Source organism: Mytilus edulis, chromosome 11 (assembly GCF_963676685.1).
Source record: "Mytilus edulis chromosome 11, xbMytEdul2.2, whole genome shotgun sequence".
In the NCBI taxonomy this organism is placed as follows: Eukaryota; Metazoa; Mollusca; class Bivalvia; order Mytilida; family Mytilidae; genus Mytilus; species Mytilus edulis.
In genome coordinates this window covers 77,899,381-77,927,070 of record NC_092354.1, presented here as the reverse complement: position 1 = coordinate 77,927,070, position 27,690 = coordinate 77,899,381, and the positions used below count along the sequence as shown (strand labels likewise).

Here is a 27,690-nt window from a genome sequence, read left to right as displayed (position 1 = left end):
TACCAAAATAAATCCATGCTAACTATATCTTGATGGAAACATGTTTAACTGGTAATCAAATCTCATCAGTTCGATAAGGAGAGGCAAATCAACAATAAACTTGAAAAATTGCATGGTCTCTTATCGATGTACGTCAATGGAGTAAATTATTTCTGATGTACATGTTTCACTTGCAATGCAAGTCATAATTTCGTCAAAATGGCGACATCTGGAATACGATACGAAGTGTAAATTTGAGAATCAGAAAACTGTTTTTATAATAAAAGATCTAGGAAAACCCTGACATGTCGTTAGTAAGATAAGACCCATCAGCCTTAGTTGTTACTGTAAAGTTATGTGATGTCGAATCAGCATGTTAGTGCTGAAAGATGGAAAAGTGATAAGTGGATAGTTGAAATTGTTTGTCACAGTTACTAAATGGAAGATGTCAATTCTGAAAAAAAAATCAAAATAAGAAGCATAACTTGTTCTTTCGGTTATCTCCTTACTTTTAAGTTCACTGTGATATATGAGACATAAGCACACCTTGACATGTGGTTTAAAAAAAAAAAAAAAAAAAAAGACATGTGGTTTATTGATTTACAAGACATCATCGATATACTTAATTGTTAGGTAAAATAACACTGCATTGTTTTATCAATGCCTTTGAGATAATTTTGATATCAAAGTTATGATTATTTTTTTCTAGTTAGATCAGAAATATAAAGCAGAAGGTGTACATCCTACAATGTTCAACTGTTTTATACTTAGAAATTGACATGAACAGCGAAATGGTACTTCTATAATCTGTCGCAAATTGATGTTGTATCACCTTTTTTACATTTTACTATGGAGTAATAATACGATTGCTAATAATATATCTCTGTACGGGCTTTATAAACCAGGTTTTTATCACACAATTTAATCTTAATACATGCATTTTATGATTGCCTCATTGAAATTGTTTTATATAATAAGCAAGCATTGGTTTGTTGTAAGTTAATACAAGCCGAGGAAATAAATAAAATCCGTTTTCAAAACACTTATTGCCGATGTAAAATACTTGTAAACATATTGTAAAATTATTTAAAAAAAAACAACAAAGGACAACATAACTTCGAAATCATCATCAGTGCCGAATAAACTAAATAAAACAATGTTAAGTTCCACTCGGATTTCACTACCGCAATAATTGTCACTTTAGTATTCCCTTTTCCTTTAGGATTCAAAAACATATTATTACTTTAAACCAACATACAAGACAACAGATAATTCAAAATGGAAAGTCCTTTACCATATAATTTCCTTAAATTGATAACAATGTTTGGGTGAAACAAATATAATATGTTATAATTGGACCATTTTTTTCAATTCAAGTATAATAGATATAAATGATATATAAAAGATACAATGGGCATTTGAAAATCATAAAAATCAATGAAAAAATTCAACGCCTGGACATTAAGGCAACAAGCCAAACAACAATTTTAAAACAATACATAGAAAACTCAGATGTAGCATTCGTCATGTTGTTCATGTAAAGATCTAGTTTTTTGGGGAGTACAGTGTCTTCTGTTCTATTAGTATTCCGCAATCAAGTTATCATAAAAAGTCATTAGTTACCTGGTTGAAATTAGAAAATAAAACTAACAAAGCTAATCAAACACTTCAAAAACTAAATCGCATGACAAGAAAATATCGTAACCATGGTAATATTTAACCATATCCAGCTGATATCATGAAGATCTTGTTTTAATATTGCAGTATGTATCTCATGGTCAGTGTTTAATATTTATTCTTTTATAACATGTGTAGTATCGGAACAATCAAGTGATTGCGATAAACAAAATGTATTTGTAAAACTTGTCTGTAGTAGATGACAGTTTTAAATATTTGTCATTAACAATAGACGTAGATAATACTTACTCATGTCTCGCTACCCTTCTGAAAGATGAAACAGATCAATGGTGTTAGTTGTATATTTATATGTGAAAGATGTATAAACTAACAGACCAGTATATTTGCTTCTTTTCAATGTGAAAATGTGATGTGTCGTTCATTATTGAGGACTGATGTTGTTCAATGTGTTCTGGAATTTTCAATCAGACAAAGCATCAATGGTTTATCAAGAACTGCGTATAGTATTGGAGGACCTTTTTCTAAATTGTCCTCGCATCATACATTTTTCCCTTTAAGAATGTCATCTATGTAAAATTGGGAATGGAAATGATGAATGTGCCAAAGAGACAAAAAACAGACTTAAGAGTAGAAAACAGCCGACGGCCACCAATGGGTTTGTCACACATCGAGAAAGTCCTGCAAGTTCTGTGAAAACAGCTGTCATACTAATCTCCAATCACATTAATGAACTGAAATAAAATTGAAAAAAACAAACAAAGACCAAAGGCTCCTGAATTTAGAAAGACGCAAAAATGCGGCGGCGTTAGAGAAGTTCAGTGAGATCTCAACTTTCCCTATGCTTAAATATCTAAGTATTTACAAGTTGCGAGGTAGAATAATGCTCATAAACACTCTTTCTGTTGTTTTTTTTTCATCAATGGGTTTAAAATATTTCTGAAACATTGCAATCATCTACAATGTATGTGGCTTTAAATAAGAACAAATGACAGAAGTTGCATATTCGAAGACCAAACATATTCTGCACTTCAGTGAAATTAAGGAATAAAAAACGTTTTGTCTTCATACTTTGAATACGCCATGTGATACATCAATACATCTTTGTGTCATGTCCATAGATACAAGGAACTTACCCACACATGTTGCATTTCCACAGGTTTCTCCCTCGCTCTTTTGGGTTCACTTCCTGTTTGTAATCACTATAATTAGCAACACTAAGCTATTACTAACTGGTAGACACATAATCAGTGCAAAAATAGCAAGCAGCATTTGAAATATATACAAGAGTCATATACCAAGTTAATGAATCTCGAATTAATTAAGAAAGAAAGAAAAAGATCCGCGCACACACAGACAGAGATATATGTTTTTTACCAGGAAGATATATTGCTTAAATTCAGAGAAGTTTTCTATGGTTCAGTGTAGAATAGAAGCTGTTTACCCACAAAGAGTATCACAATTAACCATTTGTTGTAAGTGGGGGTTGTCGTTACATAGTGTTCCTAATTTTTTGACAAGACCTTACATTTACAAGACCCTTTTCCATGTCTCTCTTACAGACAATAAAAAACTGAATGAAGTGACGAACTATTCTAATTTAACCATTCATAAAACAACATATTTGTAATCTCGTTTCAACTTGTTGAAAAACTATTTACGATTATTCCAATCATTTTGTAATGACTGATAGTTATACAATTGAAACCCCTTGTACTAACTTCATCTGCATTTCGGAAATGTAACTGATAAAATCATTCATCCCATCAAGAAAAGTCGATTGTGAAAGTGACTACTGGATTCGTTAACCTCTTAATCTACAGTCGATTGTGAATGTAAATGCTGAAGTGGTTGAACTCTTCATTGACAGTCGATTGCGAATAACTTTGTCAATAGATCATATGTTAAAAAGAGGTGAAAATATCACAAAGAGGACAATTCCATATGAGAAAAGATATGCCATACAAAGACTTTTTACAAAAAGACAAACTACAATTAACAAAACAGTATGACTTTGTTATGTTGTTGTAAACCAGTAAGGCGTCTTTTGATTATACGTGCCTTAATTGTCCAGATAATTGTGATGAATGGCTTTTATATTTTGCTTTTATCGTATAAGTTCTAAATATTTCAACTAGACAAGCAAGGACATTTTAACGAAAATTAAATGCAATAAAATCTGAACACTATTGAAAATAATTTATGCTTCTAGTATGAGTTTGCATATCATAAGAAGATTTATAAACTTAAATGCAATCGTGCTCGAGTCAGTGTGTTCTAACGTACGTAGTGGAAAAAAGAGGAGAGACATGAACCAGAGAGACATTCTAATTCATTTATCGAAAATAAAATTAAATGGTATACTGGTGTACAAAATATATAATATAAATTTAATCAGAACCCTTGCAACGTCAAATGCTGAGGTATGCAAGAAGATACATGTACTACTGTTGCCTTTATTTACATTATCAAACATGAAATTTAAAAACTGTATAATATACAAAAATATTTCCCTACCTCTTGGGTGAAGGCAATTCTTTTTCTCTGTTTATGGTTTGTTGTGTACGCATTTCACTGATAAAAAAAAATTACATTTTTTTCTCAAAATGTTCTGTCAAGTGTCAGGCGTATGACAGTTGTTAACACATAGTCATTTTCTTTGTATGTTGGCGTTTGTTTTTGTAGCAGTACAGTGTTAATGTTATTCTGTTGCTTTCCACGTGTAGTTTTCCTTAGTTTTGTTCGAATTTTTTTTCAGTTTAATCGAATTATGACTTTTGTAAAGCGGTATACTTCTATTGTCTTTATTTGTATTATAAAATTGCATAAAATGCATGAACTTAGAATAACATATTTAAATAACAAGAAAAACTTATATATCTATACTAGTTTGAAAGCAAGTATTTTTGCATTTTTACGTATTGTCATGGTTGGTACATATTCATGTATGAATAAAACTTAAAATATACACTGCCATAGACCCCGTATTTATCCGCACATTGTGAATCCATAATATTAAACAATACATTTGTAATGACCACATATTTGCATTTCATGAATTGTCTCTCCTTCGTTTGTCATATTATATCCAAACGTAAGTTGATATTTTAAAAAAACAACATAATTTTGATTTTGCCAAATTACGTGTCTCTTTAAGATACTATGGTTATATTGAAACATGAATTACGACAATGCTCAGTTATTTTTAGTAGAATTACCTGATTATATAGTTACCAAACAGCTGTTTAACGTCGTTATCTGTTGCGGAATTAACAGTATACTGTATTTTAGGAAATTCAGATATAGGCTTTACCGTCAGCTTTGCGATGTAATCTGTAAGTTTCTGTAAAGACTGCAACAATTTTCCATCGTTTCGTGTCTTGTTGAGTTCATGTAGTTTCTTGTCTAAGTCGCGTCCTGCCTTCAAATCCATTTGAGTATCTTCCAATAGCTTTGTTAATTTGTTCCTTTCCTTCCTGGATTGATCCTTGACCGATGCAATCTTCTCTGAGATACATTTATCAACCATGGTCTTTATCTTTGTACCTTCTTCTGTAATAGCTTTGACTATTCTTTCCACCTTCACATCAAATGCCTTCAGACCTCCTTCTAGCTGCTTCATGTTTTCGGTTGACTCTTGTACCTTACTACGCAGGTATGTTGTATTCGTCTCCTTTAGCTGTGATATGCTGTCCAGAAGTTTGGAAAAGGCATGCCCTGAGTGACTGCCAGTCACACAACTGCTACATACCGCTACGTTACAGGTATTACATACAAAACTTACGTCTTCATTGTGGTCTTTACATTTTGATTTACCTTCCGGTATAACATCAGAGGAAGACTGGAACTGGTGGTACTTTGTCACTCTCTGCCGTTTATGAAAGCCTTTACAATTGTCACAAAAGTACTGTTCACACTCTAAGCAGTAATGAGATCCAGAGGCACTTACACAAATCTCACAAGTTTTAGATGCTGCCTGTGCCATTTTGTCGCTTATCATGTTGAATGTGTAATACACAGGTAAGGTGTATAACCAATGACAACAACGTTGTATATTTAAATCAATATCGGTTATATATGTATGTTGTGTATTTAAATGAAACACTTTAAGTTATAATAAGGATATCATTTGAATATTTTATATAAAGACTTCATTGTATTGACTACTGGACTATGGTACGGCTTTATTAATGACCTGGATTTATGATAAACTAATGTAAACACAATGTATATAAACAATTACAAGTATAATTATATTATCATAACTGCAGTATGTATAGATAGACTTATATAAACAATTGCAAGTATAATTATATTATCATAACTGCAGTATGTATAGATAGACTTATATAAACAATTACAAGTATAATTATATTATCATAACTGCAGTATGTATAGATAGACTTATATAAACAATTACAAGTATAATTATATTATCATAACTGCAGTATGTACAGATAGACTTATCACACTGTGGGAAATATTATATCGCAAGTCAGATGTGGACGAAATCCTAAAAAGATTTATTTCAAAAACATATACTTTACACAGGAAACGTTTTTTTTATATTCACGAGTCCTGCGTTTTTCATGTTATATGTATAATCAAGATATAGATTTAAATGAAACCAATGATAATCTGTTTATCGCTATTTTACCTATGACGACATTGTCAATTTCATGTCAATTTCGTTAGTAACGCCACGTGCCTGCTAAGTTTCTAGCGATGATTTTCCATCTCAAGCGAGTAGCATGATAGGATATGTATGTATCCTTTTTTACTCTGTTAGTTGTAAAGCCGTTTTCTACATGTATTTATTCACATGTGCATTTGTCTCTGTCTCTCCATGGCTTTGGAAATCTTATAAATTCCACTCCCTCTATGTAATTTGTGTGTGTATAACGTGAAACACTATTACAAGTACCATAACAGCAATGTTTTGTTGCACCTTTCTTCACCAAATCATCCATAATTTACGTTTTAATACAAGTTACTATTTTATATCTCAGACTTACTAGAGTTAGTTTAAACAAATAGAGTTATTGTTTGTATAGCATACTGCTATAGTGTATTAACACATATAGGAAATAAGTTTTTACCTCAAGTGAGATTGATTATTCAATATGTAGATAAGGTAGTCTATAAATAAAATAAACAGATAATCAGATCCTATGCTATCTCAAGAAAACTCCGGAGGCTCTCCGAATAGTGAGATGACGACCGGATATTTTTAGAAAATACTTTGTAGCAAACATTTTGATTGGTTGGCAAAAGTACAAAACTTACGGTATGGAATAGAAAACCAATGCGTTGGTTTTTCATACCGTATGAATTACGAATCAACGCGTTGAAAACGAAGACCAACGCGTTGAAATTGAAAACCAACGCGTTGAAAGTAAAACCAACGAGTTGAAAGTAAAAACCCACGCGTTGAAAGTAAAAACCAACGCGTTGATAGTAAAAACCAACCGTTGAAAGTAAAAACCAACGCGTTGATAATAAAAACCAACGCTTTGAAAATTTCATACGGTATGTTCTTACCGCCAATGACACGAACGGCCACTCATATCTATGTCCCATGGACAAAATTATGGACACATTCTTGTTTTATTTAATACATATGTTACTATTAAACGTGTTGTTCTATATTTGTACTGTATCAAAGTAATTAACTGCTTCCACCTTTCAAAATTCTAACAAAGCTCTATCTCTTTAATAGATAAATTAATGATACTAGTCAAGAACTCAACAGATAATTGTTTTAAGGTTCTCTGGTCGTAAGTACTTGATGGTCACATATATGAAGATTCTCATTGATCCTGCTTTCAGCTAAATATCAGAAAAATTAAGAACAAAGGAAAATATGCTGAAACTGTGCAGTCACCGGTCAGAATTATTTTTGAAGTGAAACTATAATACAATTCGATCATGTTACTAATTAATTTCTTTGATTTGTAATTTTAAACAACACACAGAGGCTTTGCAGTATTGTTTTACAAGAGAGACACTAAAAGATGCGGTCAACATTTATCATTTTTATCAAAATACGTCCAGGACAAACCATGGGTAAACTTAGCTTGAAATATAGTGCTTTCATACCAAAATTGTCTGGAAGTAAAAGAAATAAAGAACCATTCATGTCAGCAATCGGGGATAAGATGAAAGAATGTAGAATAAGGTACTATCATATTCAGTCTTAATAAGAGTCCTGCTGCTCTCTATATATATATATGCTTTTTGTTATGCCCCATCGTAGTGAGGGTGTCATTAAGTTTTATTCTGGTATGTTTGTACATAATATTAGATATAAGAAGATGTGGTATGACACCCAATAAGATAACTCTCCATCCAAGTCAAAATGTGTAAAAGAAAAACCATTAGAGGTCAAGGTACAGTCTTCAACACAGAGCCTTGGCTCACACCAAACAGTAAGCTATTATTAATTTAAGGACCGGAAAAATGACTAGTGTTAAACGTGAAAACAAACGGTCTAATCTATATAAAAAAAGAGAAAAGAGAAACACTTATAGTGCATGATTTTCTCACTGTGTTGAAGACCCATTGGTGGACTTCGGTTGTTGTCTGCACTTTGGTCAGTTTGTTGACATATTTCCCCAATTCCATTCTCAATTTTATGAAGAAGTTATTGAACTGTATTCTTTGAAAAAGCGATGGAGGTATCATGTTCACATGGCGCATCTGTTTATTTGTTTTTGTTCACTATAAACTTAAGTTTGCTTAACCAAATGTACTGAAGCTTAAACACAAATGCTTATAACCACAAAACTCGGATCAAGTACTCATTTGGGTACTGTGTGTCACTTTTACCATTCTTGATATATGACACTTTTAAATGTCATATGCAAGCGGGGGCATACTCTGTGTCCCATGGACCCATTCATCATTTATTTATTCAGAAATCTGTTTATCACAGATGAAATGCAACTCAACAACACAAAAAATAACTTAACAGCATAAATACAGTTTTGACCTACACCATGTTTATTTATATAAAAAAAATGATGATTGCTAATGAGACAACTATCCCCAAAAGTTTGAATACAGTAGATATAAGCAGTTATTGGTAACTGTACACCCTTCTAGAATGAGAAAAAACGGTACTGTATAGTACGCTATAAAAGGTCCAGATGAGAAAAAGTATGAACAAAATCATTGAGAAAACTAATGGCCTAATTTATATAATTTATATCAAAACAAGTAGCGAAAATCAAATATATAACATAAGTAAACCAAAAAAAATTACTGGCTCCTGACTTGGGACATGCTCACAAAGAATGTTGCAGGTTAAACAAGTTTTTGGTTGCTCTACCCTCCCCTAACCTGGGACAGTGGTGTTACAGCAAACATTAGAACAAACTATAAAAATCAGTTAAAAAGGTTTCATCATATTTTTATAGGTCAACTGTTTTGAAATGATCAACAAGAGATACATGTATATTTAAAGATGAACAGTATCATCAACAGATGAAGTATAACTGAAAGAGGTAAACTATAAATAAACGTCGCCATGCGACGTCAAAAAAAGGTATCTTATATAAATGAGCAATTGTAATATGTTACAAGCCTTCATTGTTTAAGCATAGGTTTTTGTCCAATTGATATAAATATGTGAAGAAATAAAACAAGTTATCCGTTACTCGATTTTTAAAGCTTCCAATTTAAGTACAGCTCTTTATAAGAACCAGGCAGAGTTCCATATACATGTGATAGATGGGGGGTTCCAGATTTTATCTATAATTGGACTAATAGAAGCAATAAATGAATAAAGCTCAAAAAATTATTTTGAGTGTGAAAATATGAGTGGTTGCCATGGTAACGGACACACTATTTTTGGGTTGTTACGCATTGTAAAATCATTAAAAAATCAGCTAAATCACCACATTTTAGAGCCTGATTATGAATAGAATCATGCATTTTTCATTAATGTTCATATGTAACATTTATACAACATGGTTTAGGCTTCATTTTAGTGAAGATTGCATATCAACCAAGTTAGTATATTTTTTGAAAAATTTTGCGAAAAAATGCATATTTTCAACATTTCTGAAATTGGGATTTTTGCGAAATTATCAAATTTTCTCAAGTGTTTTTTTTTTTTTAAAGTGCAAATGTGTACAGAATAGTTAGCACTGTAGTAATGAAGTTTGGATACTACTTTACCAAATTAAATAGAAAAATGCGTGGGATTTTTTTTAGTTTTATCACCATAGCAACCGATTTTTTCCTTGGAAACAGAGTTTTTATTTGCAGAATATTGCAGTTTTAGAGCTTAAATATCCTGAATTGTTTTATAACCAATAAGAAAATACATAAAAGCCAACTCAAACTTTAAATTACTATCGTCAAGTGTTGTTGACTTCAATTGTTACCACGGAAACACATATTATCCATAGCAACATCCATTTAAAAACTGCAAAAATAGAAATTTATGTAAAAAGATACATATATAGAGGGTGTTTATTTTCAAATTGGAATATGGCTTCATTCTTTGCTTCACTCACAGTCTTGTCTGTTTTTTTTTTTGTTTCCTTTAGATTGTTCAATAAATGTAATATATAATGTAACATTGGGGTTGGAGGGTTGGAGGGGGTAGGGGGGTATGTTGATTTTTAAAAATGTTGCATACAAGTAGATACTTAAAAAGATAATTGCATTTGGTCGGACTTTGTTCCGAGTTCATCATCTGATTATCAATTTTTGGAAGTTAGCAGATGATGAACTTCATGGGTTTACAATAACAGGGCCAACCTGGCTTATTGCAAGGCAAGATATATATGGCCCTAACAATTGTAAGAAAATTCTTAATTTCTTATGGCACACACCTGTCTAAGATGTTATTCCAGCATAATTCACAAAATTGACCTGTAACATAATATTAACAAACCAATAATAGAATAATTTGGTCAAAGCATTTCTAAACTGAAACTTAAGTGTGATGGACGCACGGATAGACGGACAGGCAAATTGAACACATTTTAAGTTGGTGGTGACTTAAAAAAATAATAATAGTCAATTGTTGATCGCTAATATCAGAAGTCCAGTATAATGGAATCCTCTTTAAATATACATGTAGCTATTAACATATCATTAATAACTCCTTTGTTGTACTACTATCCCGCAATTAAAATACAGGATCTCCGAGATAGACAAATAGAATACATCTGCTAAGTTGGAATTGTGCTAATCCCGGTAAAATAATTATGCTATTACCGGCAAGATTATCATATCAAAATTATCAAGCAAAATAATTGTATCAATAATGAATTATTCCTTACTATTTGTCGTTCTACATACATCTCATAAGTTCAAGATTCCGATAACATTATATCTTGTTTTGTGTGTGTGTGGGTGTGTGTGTGAAGGTGTGTGTGTGTGTGTGTGTCAAAAAGAATGTTGGAATTGATTTTTGGAGTGTTGGTCACAACAGTTTAGGAATTAGGGGCCAAAAAGGGCCCAAATAAGCATTTTCTTGGTTTTCGCACTATAACTTTAGTTTAAGTTAATAGAAATCTATGAAATTTTTACACAAGGTTTGTGACCACAAAAGGAAGGTTGGGATTGATTTAGGGAATTTTCGTTCTAACAATTTAGGAATTAGGGGCCAAAACCAAATAAGCATTATTCTTGGTTTTCGCATAATAATATTAGTATAAGTGAATAGAAATCAATAAAACTTTAACACAAGGTTTATGACCCCTAAAGGAAGGTTGGGATTGATTTTGGGAGTTGAGGTCCCAACAGTTTAGGAATAAGGGGCCAAAGAGGGGCCCAAATAAACATTTTTCTTGGTTTTCGCACCCTAACTTCAGTATAAGTGTATTGATATCTATGAAATTTAAACACAAGGTTTGTGACCATAAAAGGAAGGTTGGGATTGATTTTGGGAGTTTTGGTCCAAACGGTTTAGGAATAAGGGGCCAAAATTAAACTTTGTTTGATTTCATCAAAAATTGAATAATTGGGGTTCTTTGAAATGCCGAATCTAACTGTGTATGTAGATTCTTAATTTTTGGTCCCGTTTTCAAATTGATCTACATTAAGGTCCAAAGGGTCCAAAATTAAACTAAGTTTGATTTTAACAAAAATTGAATCCTTGGGGTTCTTTGATAATCATGCTGAATCTAAACATGTACTTAGATTTTTCATTATGGCCCCAGTTTTCAAGTTTGTCCAAATTGTGGTCCAAAATTTAACTTTGTTTGATATCAACAGAAATTGAATCCTTGTGGTTCTTTGATATGCTGAATCTAAACATGTACTTAGATTTTTTATTATAGGCCCAGTTTTCAAGTTGGTCCAAATTGAGGTTCAAAATTAAACTTTGTTTGATTTCAACAAAATTGTATATTTGGGGTTCTTTGATATATGCTTAATCTAATCATGTATTTTGATGTTTGGGACCGGTTATCAAATTGGTCCACATTGAGGTCTAAAGGGTCCAAAATTGAACTTTATTTGATTTCATAGAAAATTGAATTATTGGGGTTCTTTGATATGCTGAATCTAGCCATGTATTTTGATTTTGGATATTGGACCATAATAGGTAATGTCCAATTTAAAATTTAAAGCTTTTAAGTTTAAGTTCTGAGACCACATTCATTATGTGTCAGAAACCTTTGTTGTGTCAACTATTTAATCACAATCCAAATTCAGAGCTGTATCAAGTGTGTCCATACTTGCCCCAATGTTGAGGGTTCGACCTCTGCGGTCGTATAAAGCTGCTCCCTGCGGAGCATCTTGTTTTAGGTTCAAATTTCAAAAAAAATATTTTGATATTCTCAACGTTTTTTTTAACCTTTACATGAATTACGCCCATATTTTCTGCATCTGTCATTGTAGCCTTTATAAAAGACTGCATTAGTCCCGAGATTTGGAATGAAACCACTAAGCTGAGAATATTTGCATAAATACAAGATTAATAACAGTAATAATTTGAAGACAAATTCCACACATGGTCTTATTTAATTAAATGCAACACTAGAAACAGCGCAGTACATACCAATGTTATTTTTCTTTGTAATTATCAATGTTTTCTAGTCCCAACAAGTTGTAATCATTCATGAATACAAGACTTTAGTGTCCCATGTGTAAAAAAAGAATAAATTTCCGATGTCCCACGCGTTGTGCACACATTTGATCGATTCAAGGTACAATGGCAAAAACTAAAATAAACACTTTTATGGCCGCGCCGCAATTTGGGAGGAGGAGGGGGCGTTGTAGTAGGTTTAATTCATGTCCGTCAGTACATTAGTCGTCACAAAGTTGGTTTCTATTTTGGAATTATAGTTTGCCTCAATCAAATCTTATGAAACATGTATACACAATGCTTATTACCACAAAACAGAGATCAAGTTTGAATGTTGTTGGTTAACTATAAAGAAATTTCTAAAAGTGACCATTTGATCTTAAGATGTGGTATAATTGTTAACAAGACAACTCTCTACAAGATACCAATGATCATAAGATAGTATCCAGAAGTAAATTTTGTAAAAATAAAATTCTATTTTTTTCCGTATTTTACTTATAAATGGACTTATTTTTTTCTGCAGGGAAACATTACATTTACTCTGTGGTTAAAGTTTTTAGAATTTTAATAACTTTCTCAAACTATCCTGGGCATGCTGGGTTTGTACCAAACTTGGACAGAAGCTTATTTATGATCATAAGATAGTATCAAGAAGTAAATTTTGTAAAAAGATAAATCCATTTTTTCCGTATTTTACTTTTAAATGGACTCAGATTTTCTTCCTGTTAACATGACATACAGTCTGCAGTAAAAGTTTTTAAAACATTTATTAGATTCATAAACTATCCTGGATTTTTATTAAACTTGGACAGAAGCTGCTTACAATCAAAAGATAGCATCAAGAGGAATATTTTTACCGATTTTTTTCCTCATTTCTGTTGAGTCTGCGATTTACAGCAAAAGTAGGCAAGCCATTGGGTTCCGCAGAACCCTTACAAATTTATTCTTAAGGCATTCAAATGAAAAAAACTTGAGGTTTCCCAAAATCTGACAAAAATCCCAAAACATGACAACTACAATGTACCTTAACTTAGCTCTGAAGCTAAAACCAAGTTATATCGATGTTATATAAGAAATTTCTGAGAAAAAAAAAGAAAGATTCTATTTATAATCATGCTCGCCGACTAAACGTTATCTTTTCAAAAATCTTCATGTATGATACCTTTAAAAAAATGAACCTACCCCCCCCCCTTTTTTTTTACCTTCTAACCCCAATATTACATTATTTATTACATTTATAGAAAAATCTGAAGGAAAAAAAACAGACAAGACTGTGAGTGAAGCAAAGCATGCAGTCATGTTCCAATTTGAAAATAAACACCCTCTATTTATGTATTTTTTTACATAAATTTCTATTTATGCAGTTTCAGAGTGGATGTCGCTATGGTTAATATGTGTTTTTGTGGTAACAAGTGAAGTTAACAACACTTGATGATAGTAATTTAAAGTTTTTATGTATTTTCTGATCGGTTATGAAAAAATCCAAAACATTTAAGCTCTTAAACTGCAATATTCTGCAAATAAAACTCCGTTTTCAAGGAAAAAATCGGTTGCTATGGTGATAAAACTAAAAAAAATCTCACGCATTTTTCTATTCAATTTGGTAAAGTAGTATCCAAACTTCATAACTACAGTGCTAACTATTCTGTACACATTTGCACTTGTTTGAAAAACACCAGAGAAAATTTGTTAATTTCGAAAAAATACTAATTTCAGAAATGTTGAAAATATGCATTTTTTCGCAAAAATTTTCAAAAAAATTACAAATTTGGTTGACATGCAATCTTCACTAAAATGAAGCTTAAACCAAGTTCTATCAATGTTAGATTTGAACATTAATGAAAAATGCATGATTCTATTCATAAGCAGGCTCTGAATTGTGGTGATTTAGCTGTTTTTTGAAAGATTTTACCAAGCTTTTTTTTTATAATTCTTTATTTTGTATTTCTTCACCTCATACAATATTTATATGCATTTTATCAAAGAAAAATACAAAACATGTTTATTCATTTTGACCTGTCAGTGTCAGTGCTTATATGATTTTACCAAGCTTAACGACCAAAAAATAGAGTGTCTGTTACCATGACAACCACTCATATTTTCCCACTTAAATTTTTTTTGGAGCAATATTCATTTACTGCTTCTACTAGGCCAATTATAGATAAAATCTGAAACCATCATGTATCGCACTCTGCCTGGTTCCCACAAAGAGCTGTACTTAAGTCTGGATGCAATTTGAGTACATCTTCTTTTAGAATTATGGATCGTTTGCAGGTCTATTCAAACTCATTTTTTAAGCTTCAGTATATAATTCAAAATAATACAAAATACAAAACCTTATACCGAACTTATATTCTCAATATCAGTCATGTCCATGTTACTTGACACATACTGAGTAAGTAATAATGCTGTTTTACTTTGCTAACATCTATACTTTAGCGAACATACACACTTACGCGAAAAAAATCTACTTTGGCGAATTGAATGGTTGACTGTTATGGAATAACCGTTTCACAGATGATATCGTTATGTTCCTTTTGTCTTGACTACAATAGCCTTCCCTATTCACGATGTGACCTACCGAATTAGACTATTTACCGGATTTGTAAGCAACACGACGGGTGCAACATGTGAAGCAGGATCTGCTTCCCTTCCGGGGCACCTGAGAACAACCCAGTTTTTGGTGGGGTTCGTGCTACTTAGTCTTTAGTTTTCTATGCTGTGTCTTCTGTACTATTGTTTGTCTGTTTGTTTTGTTTTTTTTTAACTTTTTAACCATAGCGTTGTCAGTTTATTTTCTATGTATGAGTTTGACTCTCCCTCTGGTATCTTTCGTCCCTCTATTTGAAGCCTCGGACTTAAACGTATTCCTTTGAATAGCAATGCCCATCGTACTTTAGCTTATCAAACCATTGCACTTCAGCGTGACACCAAGTCAGAACAAACAAATATTTAGTAACTTACCCACATCGTTGACATCTGTACAGATATTTCCCTATATCTTTCAATTGATTACTACAGAAATAATGGTTTGATTAAATATTTAAATCATTATATTACAAATTAAAATAAAATACTCATCTAAAGAGTATCAATATAGTATGAGACAAATAATTTCAACAATATATTAACAATTATAACTCGACCTTTAAATTGAAATAACACATTTATTTTCTCTCTATACCAAGATTTTGCAATTTTTATTTTATATATTTTTTTTTTTTTTATAATTCTTTATTTGGTATTTCTTCATCTCATACAATATCTATATGCATTTTTTTTTTATAAAGAAGAATACAATACAAGTTTATTCATTTTGACCTGTCAGTGTCAGTGCTTATAAACATCCCCCTCCCTATACCAAATAAACCCCCCTCCCCCCCAAAAAAAAAAAACTAAAACTAAAAACAAACAAAAAAAAAAGAACAATACAAAAACAAAAAGTACAAAAAACAAACAAACAAAAAATAAATAAAATAAAATAAATATAAAAAATCATTGACTTATATTCATAAATGATTAAATTGGTATTAAACGATTATAATTATTATTTATGCAATCTAATTATTCTATTCATACATGTACTCAGATCATAATATAATATATATAGTGGCATACTCTAACAATATCTGGAAATCACATAACAAAAAACAAAAACCAACCAGTATTTCAACTCCTATTATCATAACATAGTAACACATATTTAATTCTTCCATACATACATATATATAATATCTATATGATGCACACTAACCACTGTCCAATTGTGATGTGCATCAAGTTGTGTTACACATTTATTTTCAGTTAAGTATGAGTTATCTTTCTTGTATCATAAAATTAGTTGTTGAAATGGTTCCCATTTTTTTTCTATTTTTTCACCTATTGCAGGAGAACTGTGAAAAGTGGAAGATAGTTTTTCAACAATGTAATAATTTTTCAATTTCTTTAGTGCAATCTTAACACAAGGTAACAGTGAGTTCAATCTACAAGAATAAATATAGTACTTCATGAGAACAGTAAAAAAATTTCCTGATATATCTATAATATCTGATCCCAAGAGAATGTTTTGTTTTGATATCAGAAGCTCATAATTGCAATTTGAATGTAGTGTATCAACTAGTTGAAACCAAAAGTTTTTGACAATGTAACATTCCCAAAAAATATGTTCTATTGTTTCTTTTGTCTCATTGCAAAAACTGCATAGTTTTATTTTATATTTACTACTGTAAAAATAAACAACATTTCTTTCCAATGATCGCTCTTATATACCTACATGGAGTTAATTTCATTCAGAACGACGAACAATTCTTTCTGAAGTTTACGGTGCTTATTGTTATGCGTTTACTTTTCTACATTTGCTAGAGAAAAAGGGGGAGGGTCGCGATCTCAAAAAACATATCTAACCATTGTTACATCTGTCTCAAGTCAGGAGCCTCTTTGTTAGTGTTGTATGATTTTTAATTTTAGTTTCTTGTGTATAATTTGGAGTTAAGTATGACGTTCATGATCAATGAACCATTATATATATGTGTTGAGGGGCCAGCTAAGGACGCCTCCGGGTGCGGGAGTTTCTCGCTGCATTGAAGATCTATTGGTGAACTTCTGCTATGGTCTACTTTATGGTCGGGCTGTTGTCTCTTTGACACATTCTCCATTTCCATTCTCAATTTTAATTGGACGAATCAGCCAGGACGATTCCAAGTTTCAATAAAATTTGCTTCAATGCATAACATAATTACCTCTATCGCACCGCGGGTAAATTATCACGTTGTGATCGGTTTAACGCCATCACGTGGCGACCCCTTATGAAAACGTAGGGGGTTAGTAAATTTTATAGTGGGTTCATGACGGGTTAATGGTGATGTCATCTTTTAATGTTTTTGTGTTTCATTGTTTATTTTTCAACAAAACGCTGCGGAAAAAGTCCAGCGTGCGATAAATTTTGCTATACGGTTTACTACTGACCCCCTACAGATCCATAGAGGTTGAACACAATCCATAGTGGATTAGTATAAGGTCAATATTGTCTTGAATACAATGCAAAATTTAATTTATTTAAACATTTAATGGGTTTGATAGCTCTCGTTTGTTGTTGCCAATTTACGGTTTACTTATTTTAATTATCCATATACACAGGTTTAATGCAGACAGAGTCTTTTTCATCGTTTATTTGACTAAAATACCAAAAATGACCGTTGATGAATATTTTTAAACACTTTGACATTCTGATGCAGGAAAATTGGTACCGTTAATGTTATTTCAAAACAAATCATATGAGGTCTTATTTGTTAATCTAGAGCTACAATAAAGGGAATATTATTTGAGAAGAATTAATAAAATTAAGGCAAAACCTTTCATAATTAGGAAAGGTTTATCACATTCGTTTGTAGGATCGTTGAAATCCTATTTATTCAGATTTAATTGGAGGGTATATACTATAAAGTGTACGTGATTTAATTTAAAAGAAGAATTGATAGTACTTTTTATCAACACAAACAAAAGATTAAGAACAAATCCAGGTGCCTGAAGAAAACAGAAAAGAAAGAACTTATTTTCCCCGATTTTCCCCGATTTACCCCAGTATTTTCTACATTTGAAAATGCCTGTATCAAGTCAGTAATATGACACTTGTTGTCCATTCGTTTAATGTGTTTTATCCTTAGATGTTGCCATTTGATTATGGACTTTCCGTTTTGAATTCTGAACGCCGAGGAAAATTCAAAACGGAAGATCCCTAATCAAACACATAAGCAAACATGTAGTAAAACATACTTAACTTCCATAATACAATAACACAATGGCGGAATGTGTTGATACCGAATCACGCTAAAAATATATCTCGAAAATATGAAAATGACAGTAAAGTTTGAATTTTTAAAATAAAAGGAGCACTATGCATTTACCACGTACATAAGATGATTAACAACTGTTCCTTCTTGAAAATAAAGCCCATTATTTCTTTCAATCGACCTTATTATGATATCCACAAAACCAGGAATTAATTTAATATCACAAATGTTCCCTAAATAATCGATAACGACCTGAATATGGATGCAATGAAAATGGCAACGTCTCAGACTAAAAAGCTCCTGGTACTCAATTAGGTAATTCAATCCAAGGCTCTTCCAGTTTTAAACATTTGATTTTCTTCACTAAACACATGTATTCCCATTCAAAAGTAAAATACAAGTTGATAGAGTAGTAATTCTTTGTTTCATAAAAAAGGAATGACCAACGTATTATCATGTATAATGGAGTGATACATCGTTCTTTATAAGAAATCACTCTGATTCAACAAAATATTTCCTGAAAACATGAAGATCCTTTCTGGATTTAACTCCATGAGGAACGGTAAAAGCCGAAAAATTTGAAAACTAAGGATGAATAAGGACAGAAAACGTTAACGAGATAAAATCAAAATGGTCATTAATAAAGCTAAATCTCTCCAAGGCCAACGTCACCTGAGGTAGTTGAAATCTTAGTGTCTCTATGTATTTTAAATTTATAAATGGTCAATTGAAGAAATAAAAAAAGAAGATGTGGTATGATTACAAATGAGACTACTGCCCACAAGAGGCAATTTAAGGCAGTTTATTATAGATCATGTCAGTACCAAAGTTCGGACTACTGAGCACTTTTCTGGATTTACATTCATCAAGCACAGACATAACCAAGATACTTTATATCTTGATTGACAGCATATGTGTTACGTGTTTTAAGGGCAGACAATCGACATTCCTATTGAAACCAACAGCGCCCCTCTTCGTGTTGACTTGTTTTGATTAATCGGGTTCGTGTTGGTGAGTCTTAAGTTGTCTATCGAATATTTTTTTAAATTGTCTATCGTTTTGTACTCGTATTTTTTAACCTTGAAGTTGTCACTTTCTCTTTGATCAACACATTTCAAATGTTCCCTTTGTGACGTTAGCCCCATTTTGAACAATGGTTTGTATCTGTACATTGACAGTCACACAACATCACCTTATTGTAACTTAATTGTTATTCTGTGTTGAAAATTAATCAAATGTTGCACTTTGTAAATACAGGTGTTTCGCGAACCACGCCTCTTTTGGGGAGATATGTATTATTCATAGACATTTTGTTTTGTTTTACGTACTGGTTTCCAGATTAGATCTCTATGTTTCCTCTCATAGAGACTTAACTTAGGTATGTTACCAGTATAAATACACGTGAATGGCGATCAAATAGGATTCTGAGGAAGATCCAAAGTGAAGGAAGGGGTAGTGAAACATTTTAATATAAGTTTAAACTCTTCGGTGTTTTTGGCATATAAATGTTGAAAATATGCCGAACAGTCCTACGATTTGACCATTGAAACAAAATTGTGAATATGAACTTTCCGTTGTAGGATATATATTTTTACGGAACTTAACAGTAAAAGTGCTACAGTTTTAGTCATAACAGAAGATCCTATGTGAAATTGAACTGTCTATACTTACAGAAGTCAACCTATAAGGTGGGGGGGGGTGCATATTGTCAGTTCTATCCATTCATTTGATGTGTACGTGAGCTTAAGATTTTGAAATTTGATTATTGACTTTCAATTTAAAATTGATCAAATGTGTGTCAAAATATTTATTTTACCAGTTGTGTATAACTTGAAAAAAAATAGGTTAAATAAATGATTATCGAAATGCCCGACATATCATTATGCTGTTTTCATAGCGTATATGTCTACAGTAATAATAATTATATGAATACCAGAAATCTGAAATCAACTTATGCGTTCCAGTTTTAAATATACCAAAAGATACTAATGCATAATTAGTTGTGTTACATTTATATACAAGCAATTTAAACTAACAAATTATAAATATAATACAGTCATGAGAGTGGATAAAGTTTATATACAATCAATTTAAACTAACAAATTATAAATAGAATACAGTCATGAGAGTGGATAAAGTTTATATACTATCAATTTAAACTAACAAATTATAAATAGAATACAGTCATGAGAATGGATAAAGTTCATATTAGTTACTAATATAGGGAAATACCAAAAAGTTTGAATGATTCATATGTTGCAACGAATGAAGCTTCATACATATGTGGTTAAAACCTCAATGTAGCTAACTATTAGAAATATGTTCATTTATGTAACTAGAATCATATATATTTATATCATCAAAATAAGCATGCAAGCATACAAAAGCTTTAAATTGTGGTCAAAAAGTACGTTCATGTTCCATTTTCTAGTAAATGATACAGGCTTTTTCTTTGCTATTCTGTTATAAGCGCAAACCGTCTGCAATAAAATGAATAAAATGAATATTATTTAATGCTTTTACATATTTAAATATGCATCAAAATAAAATCCTTATGGTTATTTTTATTTCAAAATAAAAACATTTGTTTTAGATCTTATGTATAGCCTTTGCTTTTTGAATGCAAATGGTTCATCCTTCATGTATTCCGAGTTCGATAATAGTTTATGTGTGCATGTTTTGCTAAAATATTAGGAGCATTTTTAGTCTTCAAAATTATGTTCAGTGTTTTTTAGTTTTTAAGTGCCAGATTGCCTAGGGATTAGGCTGTGATAAAAACATGACATAAACAAGAGGCTGTCACAACGACAGCAAACCGGATTTATTAACATTTATTTGTGTCCTGGCTATATCACAAGAACCATTACTGATGAATGGTGAAAGTGAAAATCATCAATATCAAATTTGACCTCCATTTTGTCATCAGTATCAACATATTAAAATTTGAAAAGCTTAGATTGAATGGTTCATGAGTAAATGCAACAACCTGAGTGGAAACGCCATTTTACGATCTTTCAAGAACCATAACTCCTGAATGGTAAAAGTCAAAATCGTCATTATTGAACTTGACCTCTATTTTGTCATCAGTAACAACATATTAAAATTTCAAAAGCTTTGGTTGAATGGTTCATGAGAAAATGCACGGACACGACGGGAAAAACCATTTTTCAATCTTTCAAGAACCATAACTCCTGAACCGTAAAAGTCAAAATCGTCATTATTGAACTTGACCTCCATTTTGTCATCAGTAACAGCATATTAAAATTTCGGAAGCTTTGGAAGAACAGTTCATGCATAAATGCACGGACACGACTAGAAACTCCATTTTTCAATCTTTAAAGAACCATAACTCCTGAACGGTAAAAGTCAAATTCGTCATTATTGAACTTGACCTCCATTTTTTCATTAGTAACAACATATTAAAATTTGGGAAGCTTTGGTAGAACAGTTCATGCGTAAATGCACGGACAACTCCATTTTTCAATCTTTCAAGAACCATAACTCCTGAACGGTAAAAGTCAAAATCGCCATTATTGAACTTGACCTTCGTATAGTTGTCAGTAACATATTAAAATTTTAAAAGCTTTGGTTGAACGGTTCATGAGTTAATGCACGGACAACATTTGATTGCCGCCCGCCCGCCCGGCCGCCCGCCGTATATCCCCAAATCAATAACCGACATTTTTTTCACAAAAATCCGGTTAAAAACCCACTCAAGTTGACAATGTGTATTGGTGCACGAATATAACATTTGTTTCTTTTTCCTCTGCTAGTAATTCAACTTATAATTATGTTGAAATGCATGACAATGTAAAAATTAAGAAGAGCTTACTGTAATTTTTACTATCATGCTAACTAAAAATTATCTATATATTTCAGGAGTTACCAGACACGCAGAGATAAAAAAAAACAAACTATTAATAGTGTCATTCAAAAGAAATGATTTGTAAATAAGTTTAATCTTTCATGAACCCTTACAAACAGAAGTTAAAAGGACTACTGCAGGCAAGTCTATTCTCTACACATTCCTGTCGTGCCGTTACATAACTGAATTAAATAATGCGTAGTAAATGCTAATTGGAAGATTCAAACAAAACAACTCAAAACAAGCATGTCATACTTCGTTCAATTATATTACTAATACTAATACTAAAACTACGATCTCTACGTCTTTGTATGACTTATTCATATTATGTACTGCCAAGTAATAGAATAAAAATATGGATAGTAAGTTTTATCTAAAGTACTTACCCTCCACACGAACATCTAAAATAAGAAAATATTATATTATGTAGAGCGAGTCGCTCAGACTTACTAGTCGAACTTATCAGTGAAAGTTTTCACATTTAAATTACTTCACAATTGCATGTAGGGATCTCTTCAACTTATAATACGGTATCATAATACCAATTATTAAAATAAGTAGGCTGACTTTTTGATACTACCACCTTATTTCATTATGCTTATTCTTGATAGCTGCCTCATTGGAAATATTTAATCACATTTTCTTATTTTTACTTCCTGTGTTTTTTTTCATAAAGGATTTGTAATAAAGGGGCAATCAATCTGATTAAAGTATCCACGTTTATTTGATCCCATGGAAACGAAATCGTCCAGTTGGTTTTCCGTTAGTGTGTTGTTGTGTATATTGTTGTTTGTCTCTTTATGCTTTTGCCATGTCGTTGCCAGTTTGAATTGTGTAGACGGTACACGCGTCTGAGATAATCATTTAAAAAGGTATATTTATTGATTTACTTAAGTATTCTACTACCGCCATAGTACACAATGAATTGCATATGCATTTGTACGCTATACTTATCTGTTTTGTATTTGACACTTACCGGCTGAAAAAGAATCAAATAAACAATGATAAAATAAAGCATACAATTCAGCAATAAATTAATTCAACGTCAATGGAATATGTTGAATAAGTAGTAATGTGAGAGAAGAACATTTTAAGATGAGAGTTTGTTATGTCAGATTATTAAAAAGTATTTATGTCAATGTTGATATGGAATATTTCTATGAGATGGCGCTTTATGATAAATAATGTGTAAATCAAATTTGGTTCATCATTCTCAAGAAAGTTGACGCAAAGACGATATAATCATATTTTTGTATGTGCTCTATGGACATAAACTTCAACAGTTTTTGTTATTATATGTCATAGGTTTTATACGTTTCTCCTATGGGTATTTCCTATGTAAAGGAATGGACGTCTGACATTCATCATTGTAATGTTATAATTATTGTTTTACTTTACTACAACACCTTATTTTATTGTAAGTTAATGTAGAAAATCAAGACATGCAATGTTGTTTTTTTAAGATATAACACGCGTCTAGCATACATCATATACATGGTATATTAATGTTTATACTTTACACCTTCTATTAACATCTTCATATAATGAACTTCATATATATATATATGTATATTCAGAAATAAATCATACCAACACAAATGGAATGTATAGACTGAATAGTGAAGGTCAATTTACAGTAAATTGGCTAAGTACAGCGACATCTTTGGCTCGATGTAATTTAACTGAATATCGAAAAAAATGCATTTTATCTTTTCTCATTTTTGATTACTGATGAAATTAATTCAAAATAGGCAAATATTTATTAGAAATCACATAAACGAAAAACGTTCCAAGCAACTTGATAACGGATTGGTAAATACCATAAAACAAAGTTGATGACCCCATGATTATTTTACATATTAATTAAAACGGAAATTCATGTTCCAACAACATTAAGTTTTTGAGGGTAAATCTATAAAGTAGAATTTTAAGTTGAAAGGATTTTAGACAACTTAAAGAACGTTTTTGCTTCTTTGAACTGCTTGCTACATGTTCTAGACAAACATTCTTTTTTATAAAGAATACAATTAGTATTTTTTCAGACAATAAAAGAGATAAATGCCTTTTTTTCGATTTTCAGTTGTATTTAAATGAAAAATTATACCACAATCTGTGACATAGCCAATTTACTAATCTGCTAAACTCACAACTAGAGGCTCTCAAGAGCCTGTGTCGCTCACCTTGGTCTTTGTGTATATTAAACAATGGACACAGATAAATTCATGAAATAATTGTGTTTTGGTGATGGTGATGTGTTTGTAGATCTTACTTTACTGAAAAGTCTTGTTGCTACAATTATCTCTATCTATAATGAACTTGGCCCACTAATTACAGTGGAAAATATTTTCTAAAAATTTACAAAAAATTATGAAAAATGTTAAAAATTGAATATAAAGGGTAATAACTCCCATTAAGGGGTCAATTGACTATTTTGGTCATGTTTGACTTATTTGTAGATCTTAATTTGCTGAACATTATTGCTTTTTACAGTTTATCTCTATCGATTATAATATTCATGATAATAACAAAAAACGGCAAATTTCCTTAAAATCACCAATTCAGGGCAGTAATCTAACAACGGGTCCGATACATCTGAAATTTTTGAAGGCAGATAGATGTTTTGACCTGATTAACAATTAAACTCAGTCAGATTTGCTCTAAATGCTTTGGTTTTTGAGTTATAAGCCAAAAAACTGCATTTTAACCCTATGTTTTAATTTTAGCCGTGGCAGACATCTTGGTCGGATGGCCAGGTCATCGGACACATATTTTAAATAAGTTACCCCAAGGTTGATTGTTGCCAAGTTTGGTCTATTTTGGCCTAGTAGTTTCAGAGGAGAAGATTTTTGTAAAAGATTACTAAGATTTACGAAAAATGGTTAAGAATTGACTATAAAGGGTAATAACTCCTTAAGGGGTCAACTGACCGTTTCGGTCATGTTTACTTATTTGTAAATCTTACTTTGCTGAACATTATTGCTGTTACAGTTTATCTCTACCTATAATAATATTCAAGATAACAACTAAACAGCAAAATTCCCATAAAATTACCAATTCAGGTGTAGCAACCCAACAACAAGTAGTCTGATTCATCTGAAAATGTCAGGGCAGATAGATTTTGACTTGAAAAACAATTTTATCTTTGTCAGATTTGTTCTAAATGCTTTGGTTTTTGAGTTATAAGCCAAAAACTGCATTTTACCCCTATGTTCTATTTTTAGCCATGGCGGCCATCTTGGTTGGTTGGCCAGGTCACCGGATACATTTGTTAAGCTAAATACCCAAATGATTATTGTGGCCAAGTTTGATTTAATTTGGAACAGTAATTTCAGAGGAGAAGATTTTTGTAAAAGTTAACGACGACGGACGACGACGGACGACGACGCCGGACGCCAGACGCAAAGTGATGAGAAGAGTTCACTTGGCCCTTCGGGCCTGGTGAGCTAAAAATACTGAATTCATAACAGAACGTACTTAACCAAATTGCAAAATCAGACGCTCAAACACATCAAACGAATAGATAACAACTGTCATATTCTTGATTTGGAAAAGACATTTTCTGATGTGGAAAAATAGCGGATTGAACCTGGTTTTATAGCTAGTAAAACCTCTCACTTGCATGACCGGAACATTTGAAATTACAACTAACAACTTGTTTTGTCCAATTTTTAATAGTATACACTACAAACAAACAAAAAAGTCTGAAATGACCTAGATATGTACTCGACTGTACTGTTTTTTACACGACCATGTAATGGTAATGTAATGTAAATGGAATATGTCAAACAGACACACATATGACAATAAAATGTAGACAATAGAAATGGGGTATGCCAAAGAGGCAAACATATGGAAATAGTATATAGACAATAGAAATGGGGAATGTCAAAGAGACAAACATATGAAAATAGAAAAAAGACAATAGAAATGGGTTATATTAAAGAGACAAAAATATTAAAATAGAATATAGACAATAGAAATGGGATATGTCGAAGAGACAAACAAACGAAAATAGAATATAGACAATAGAAATGGGGTATGTCGAAGAGACAAACAAACAAAAATAGAATATAGACAATAGAAATGAGGTATGTCAAAGAGACAAAAATATGAATATAGAAGAAGCAACTTAATAAAAAAAGTTCTACTTGATATAAAAAATATGAAGAACTGTTATTTTTCTGCATAAAGAAATGAAAAAGAAATGTCTGTATACAGTTGTTTTTTTTTTTCATTTCTTTGAACTTTTGATTTTGCCATGTATTTTCTGTGGAGTTTTTTTTTTTTTTTGTTATTTACTTTTTAAAGCAACAACTTATCACAATGAATTGTTTACACTAACAATGAATTCCTGACAACAACAAAAAAGACAACAAAGATAAACCTATTAAAACATAACCCTTAAAAACCCATTGCAAAAAAAAAACCAACATATATTAAGACCATGTATGAAAACATATGAAAAACATATGTTTGTAGAAAATGTTTTCCTTTTTTTTTATATATGTTGGAAAACATGTGTTTTCATGTCGGGCCTAAACACATGTTTACATATGTTTTCAAACATATGAAAAACATATGTTAAACATATGAAAATATATGTTAAACATATGAAAACATATGTTGCAATTTTTACTATGTACCTTAGACGTATTTGGCACAACTTTTTGGAATTTTGGGTCGTCAATGCTCTACAACTTTGTACTTGTTTGGCTTTATAACTATTTTGATCTGAGCGTCACTGATGAGTATTATGCAGACGAAACGCGCGTCTGTCGTATTAAAATATAATCCTGGTACCTTTGATAACTTTATAATGAATGTGAAGCTAGCAGCCGGTTCGTTATTCGTTATTCGATATTCAATATCCAACCGGCTGCTAGCAGTCAGTTGGATATTCAAATTTATTTTGAAATCATAAAAGAATATAATACTTGATAACATTTAAAGCATGATTTTTTGTAGTTGAAAGAAGCAAAAAGATTTATAGGAAATCGTCTTATGACCCCATCAAGTTGTCTTAAACTCTCATTGTCCTCGAATATAAACCCTTACAATGCTTAAGTAAGTTGCATATTTGTCTTTATGATATATAGGTTTTTATCAATAAAACGACGCCAAAAATGTTATTTTATATCTAATATTTCTTAAAACAAAAACAAAAACCGATCACTCTAGAAACATATAGAACTATAAATAGAAATAATTATGGAAAGCCTAAAAAACAGAAATATATAGTGAAAACCTATCCGAGACCGCTTAAATGAGGGTGAAACCACCTGGTCTTTCAAAGTCTATAACAATCAAGTAAATCATAGACTCTGAATATATAAAGGTTGTATCAAAAGGATTTTCGAAAATAATGTCATATTCGA

The 27,690-nt window shown here is 31.5% G+C and overlaps 1 protein-coding gene across 1 annotated transcript; it reads right to left on the bottom strand.

Moving 5' to 3' along the window:
- Positions 1-4,828: 4,828 nt before the first annotated feature.
- LOC139494610 (E3 ubiquitin-protein ligase TRIM71-like) lies at positions 4,829-5,599 on the bottom strand. Its single transcript, XM_071282769.1, has one exon. It carries the CDS (start codon positions 5,597-5,599, stop codon positions 4,829-4,831), a length of 771 nt encoding a protein of 256 aa, XP_071138870.1.
- Between the last annotated feature and the right edge of the window lie 22,091 nt (positions 5,600-27,690).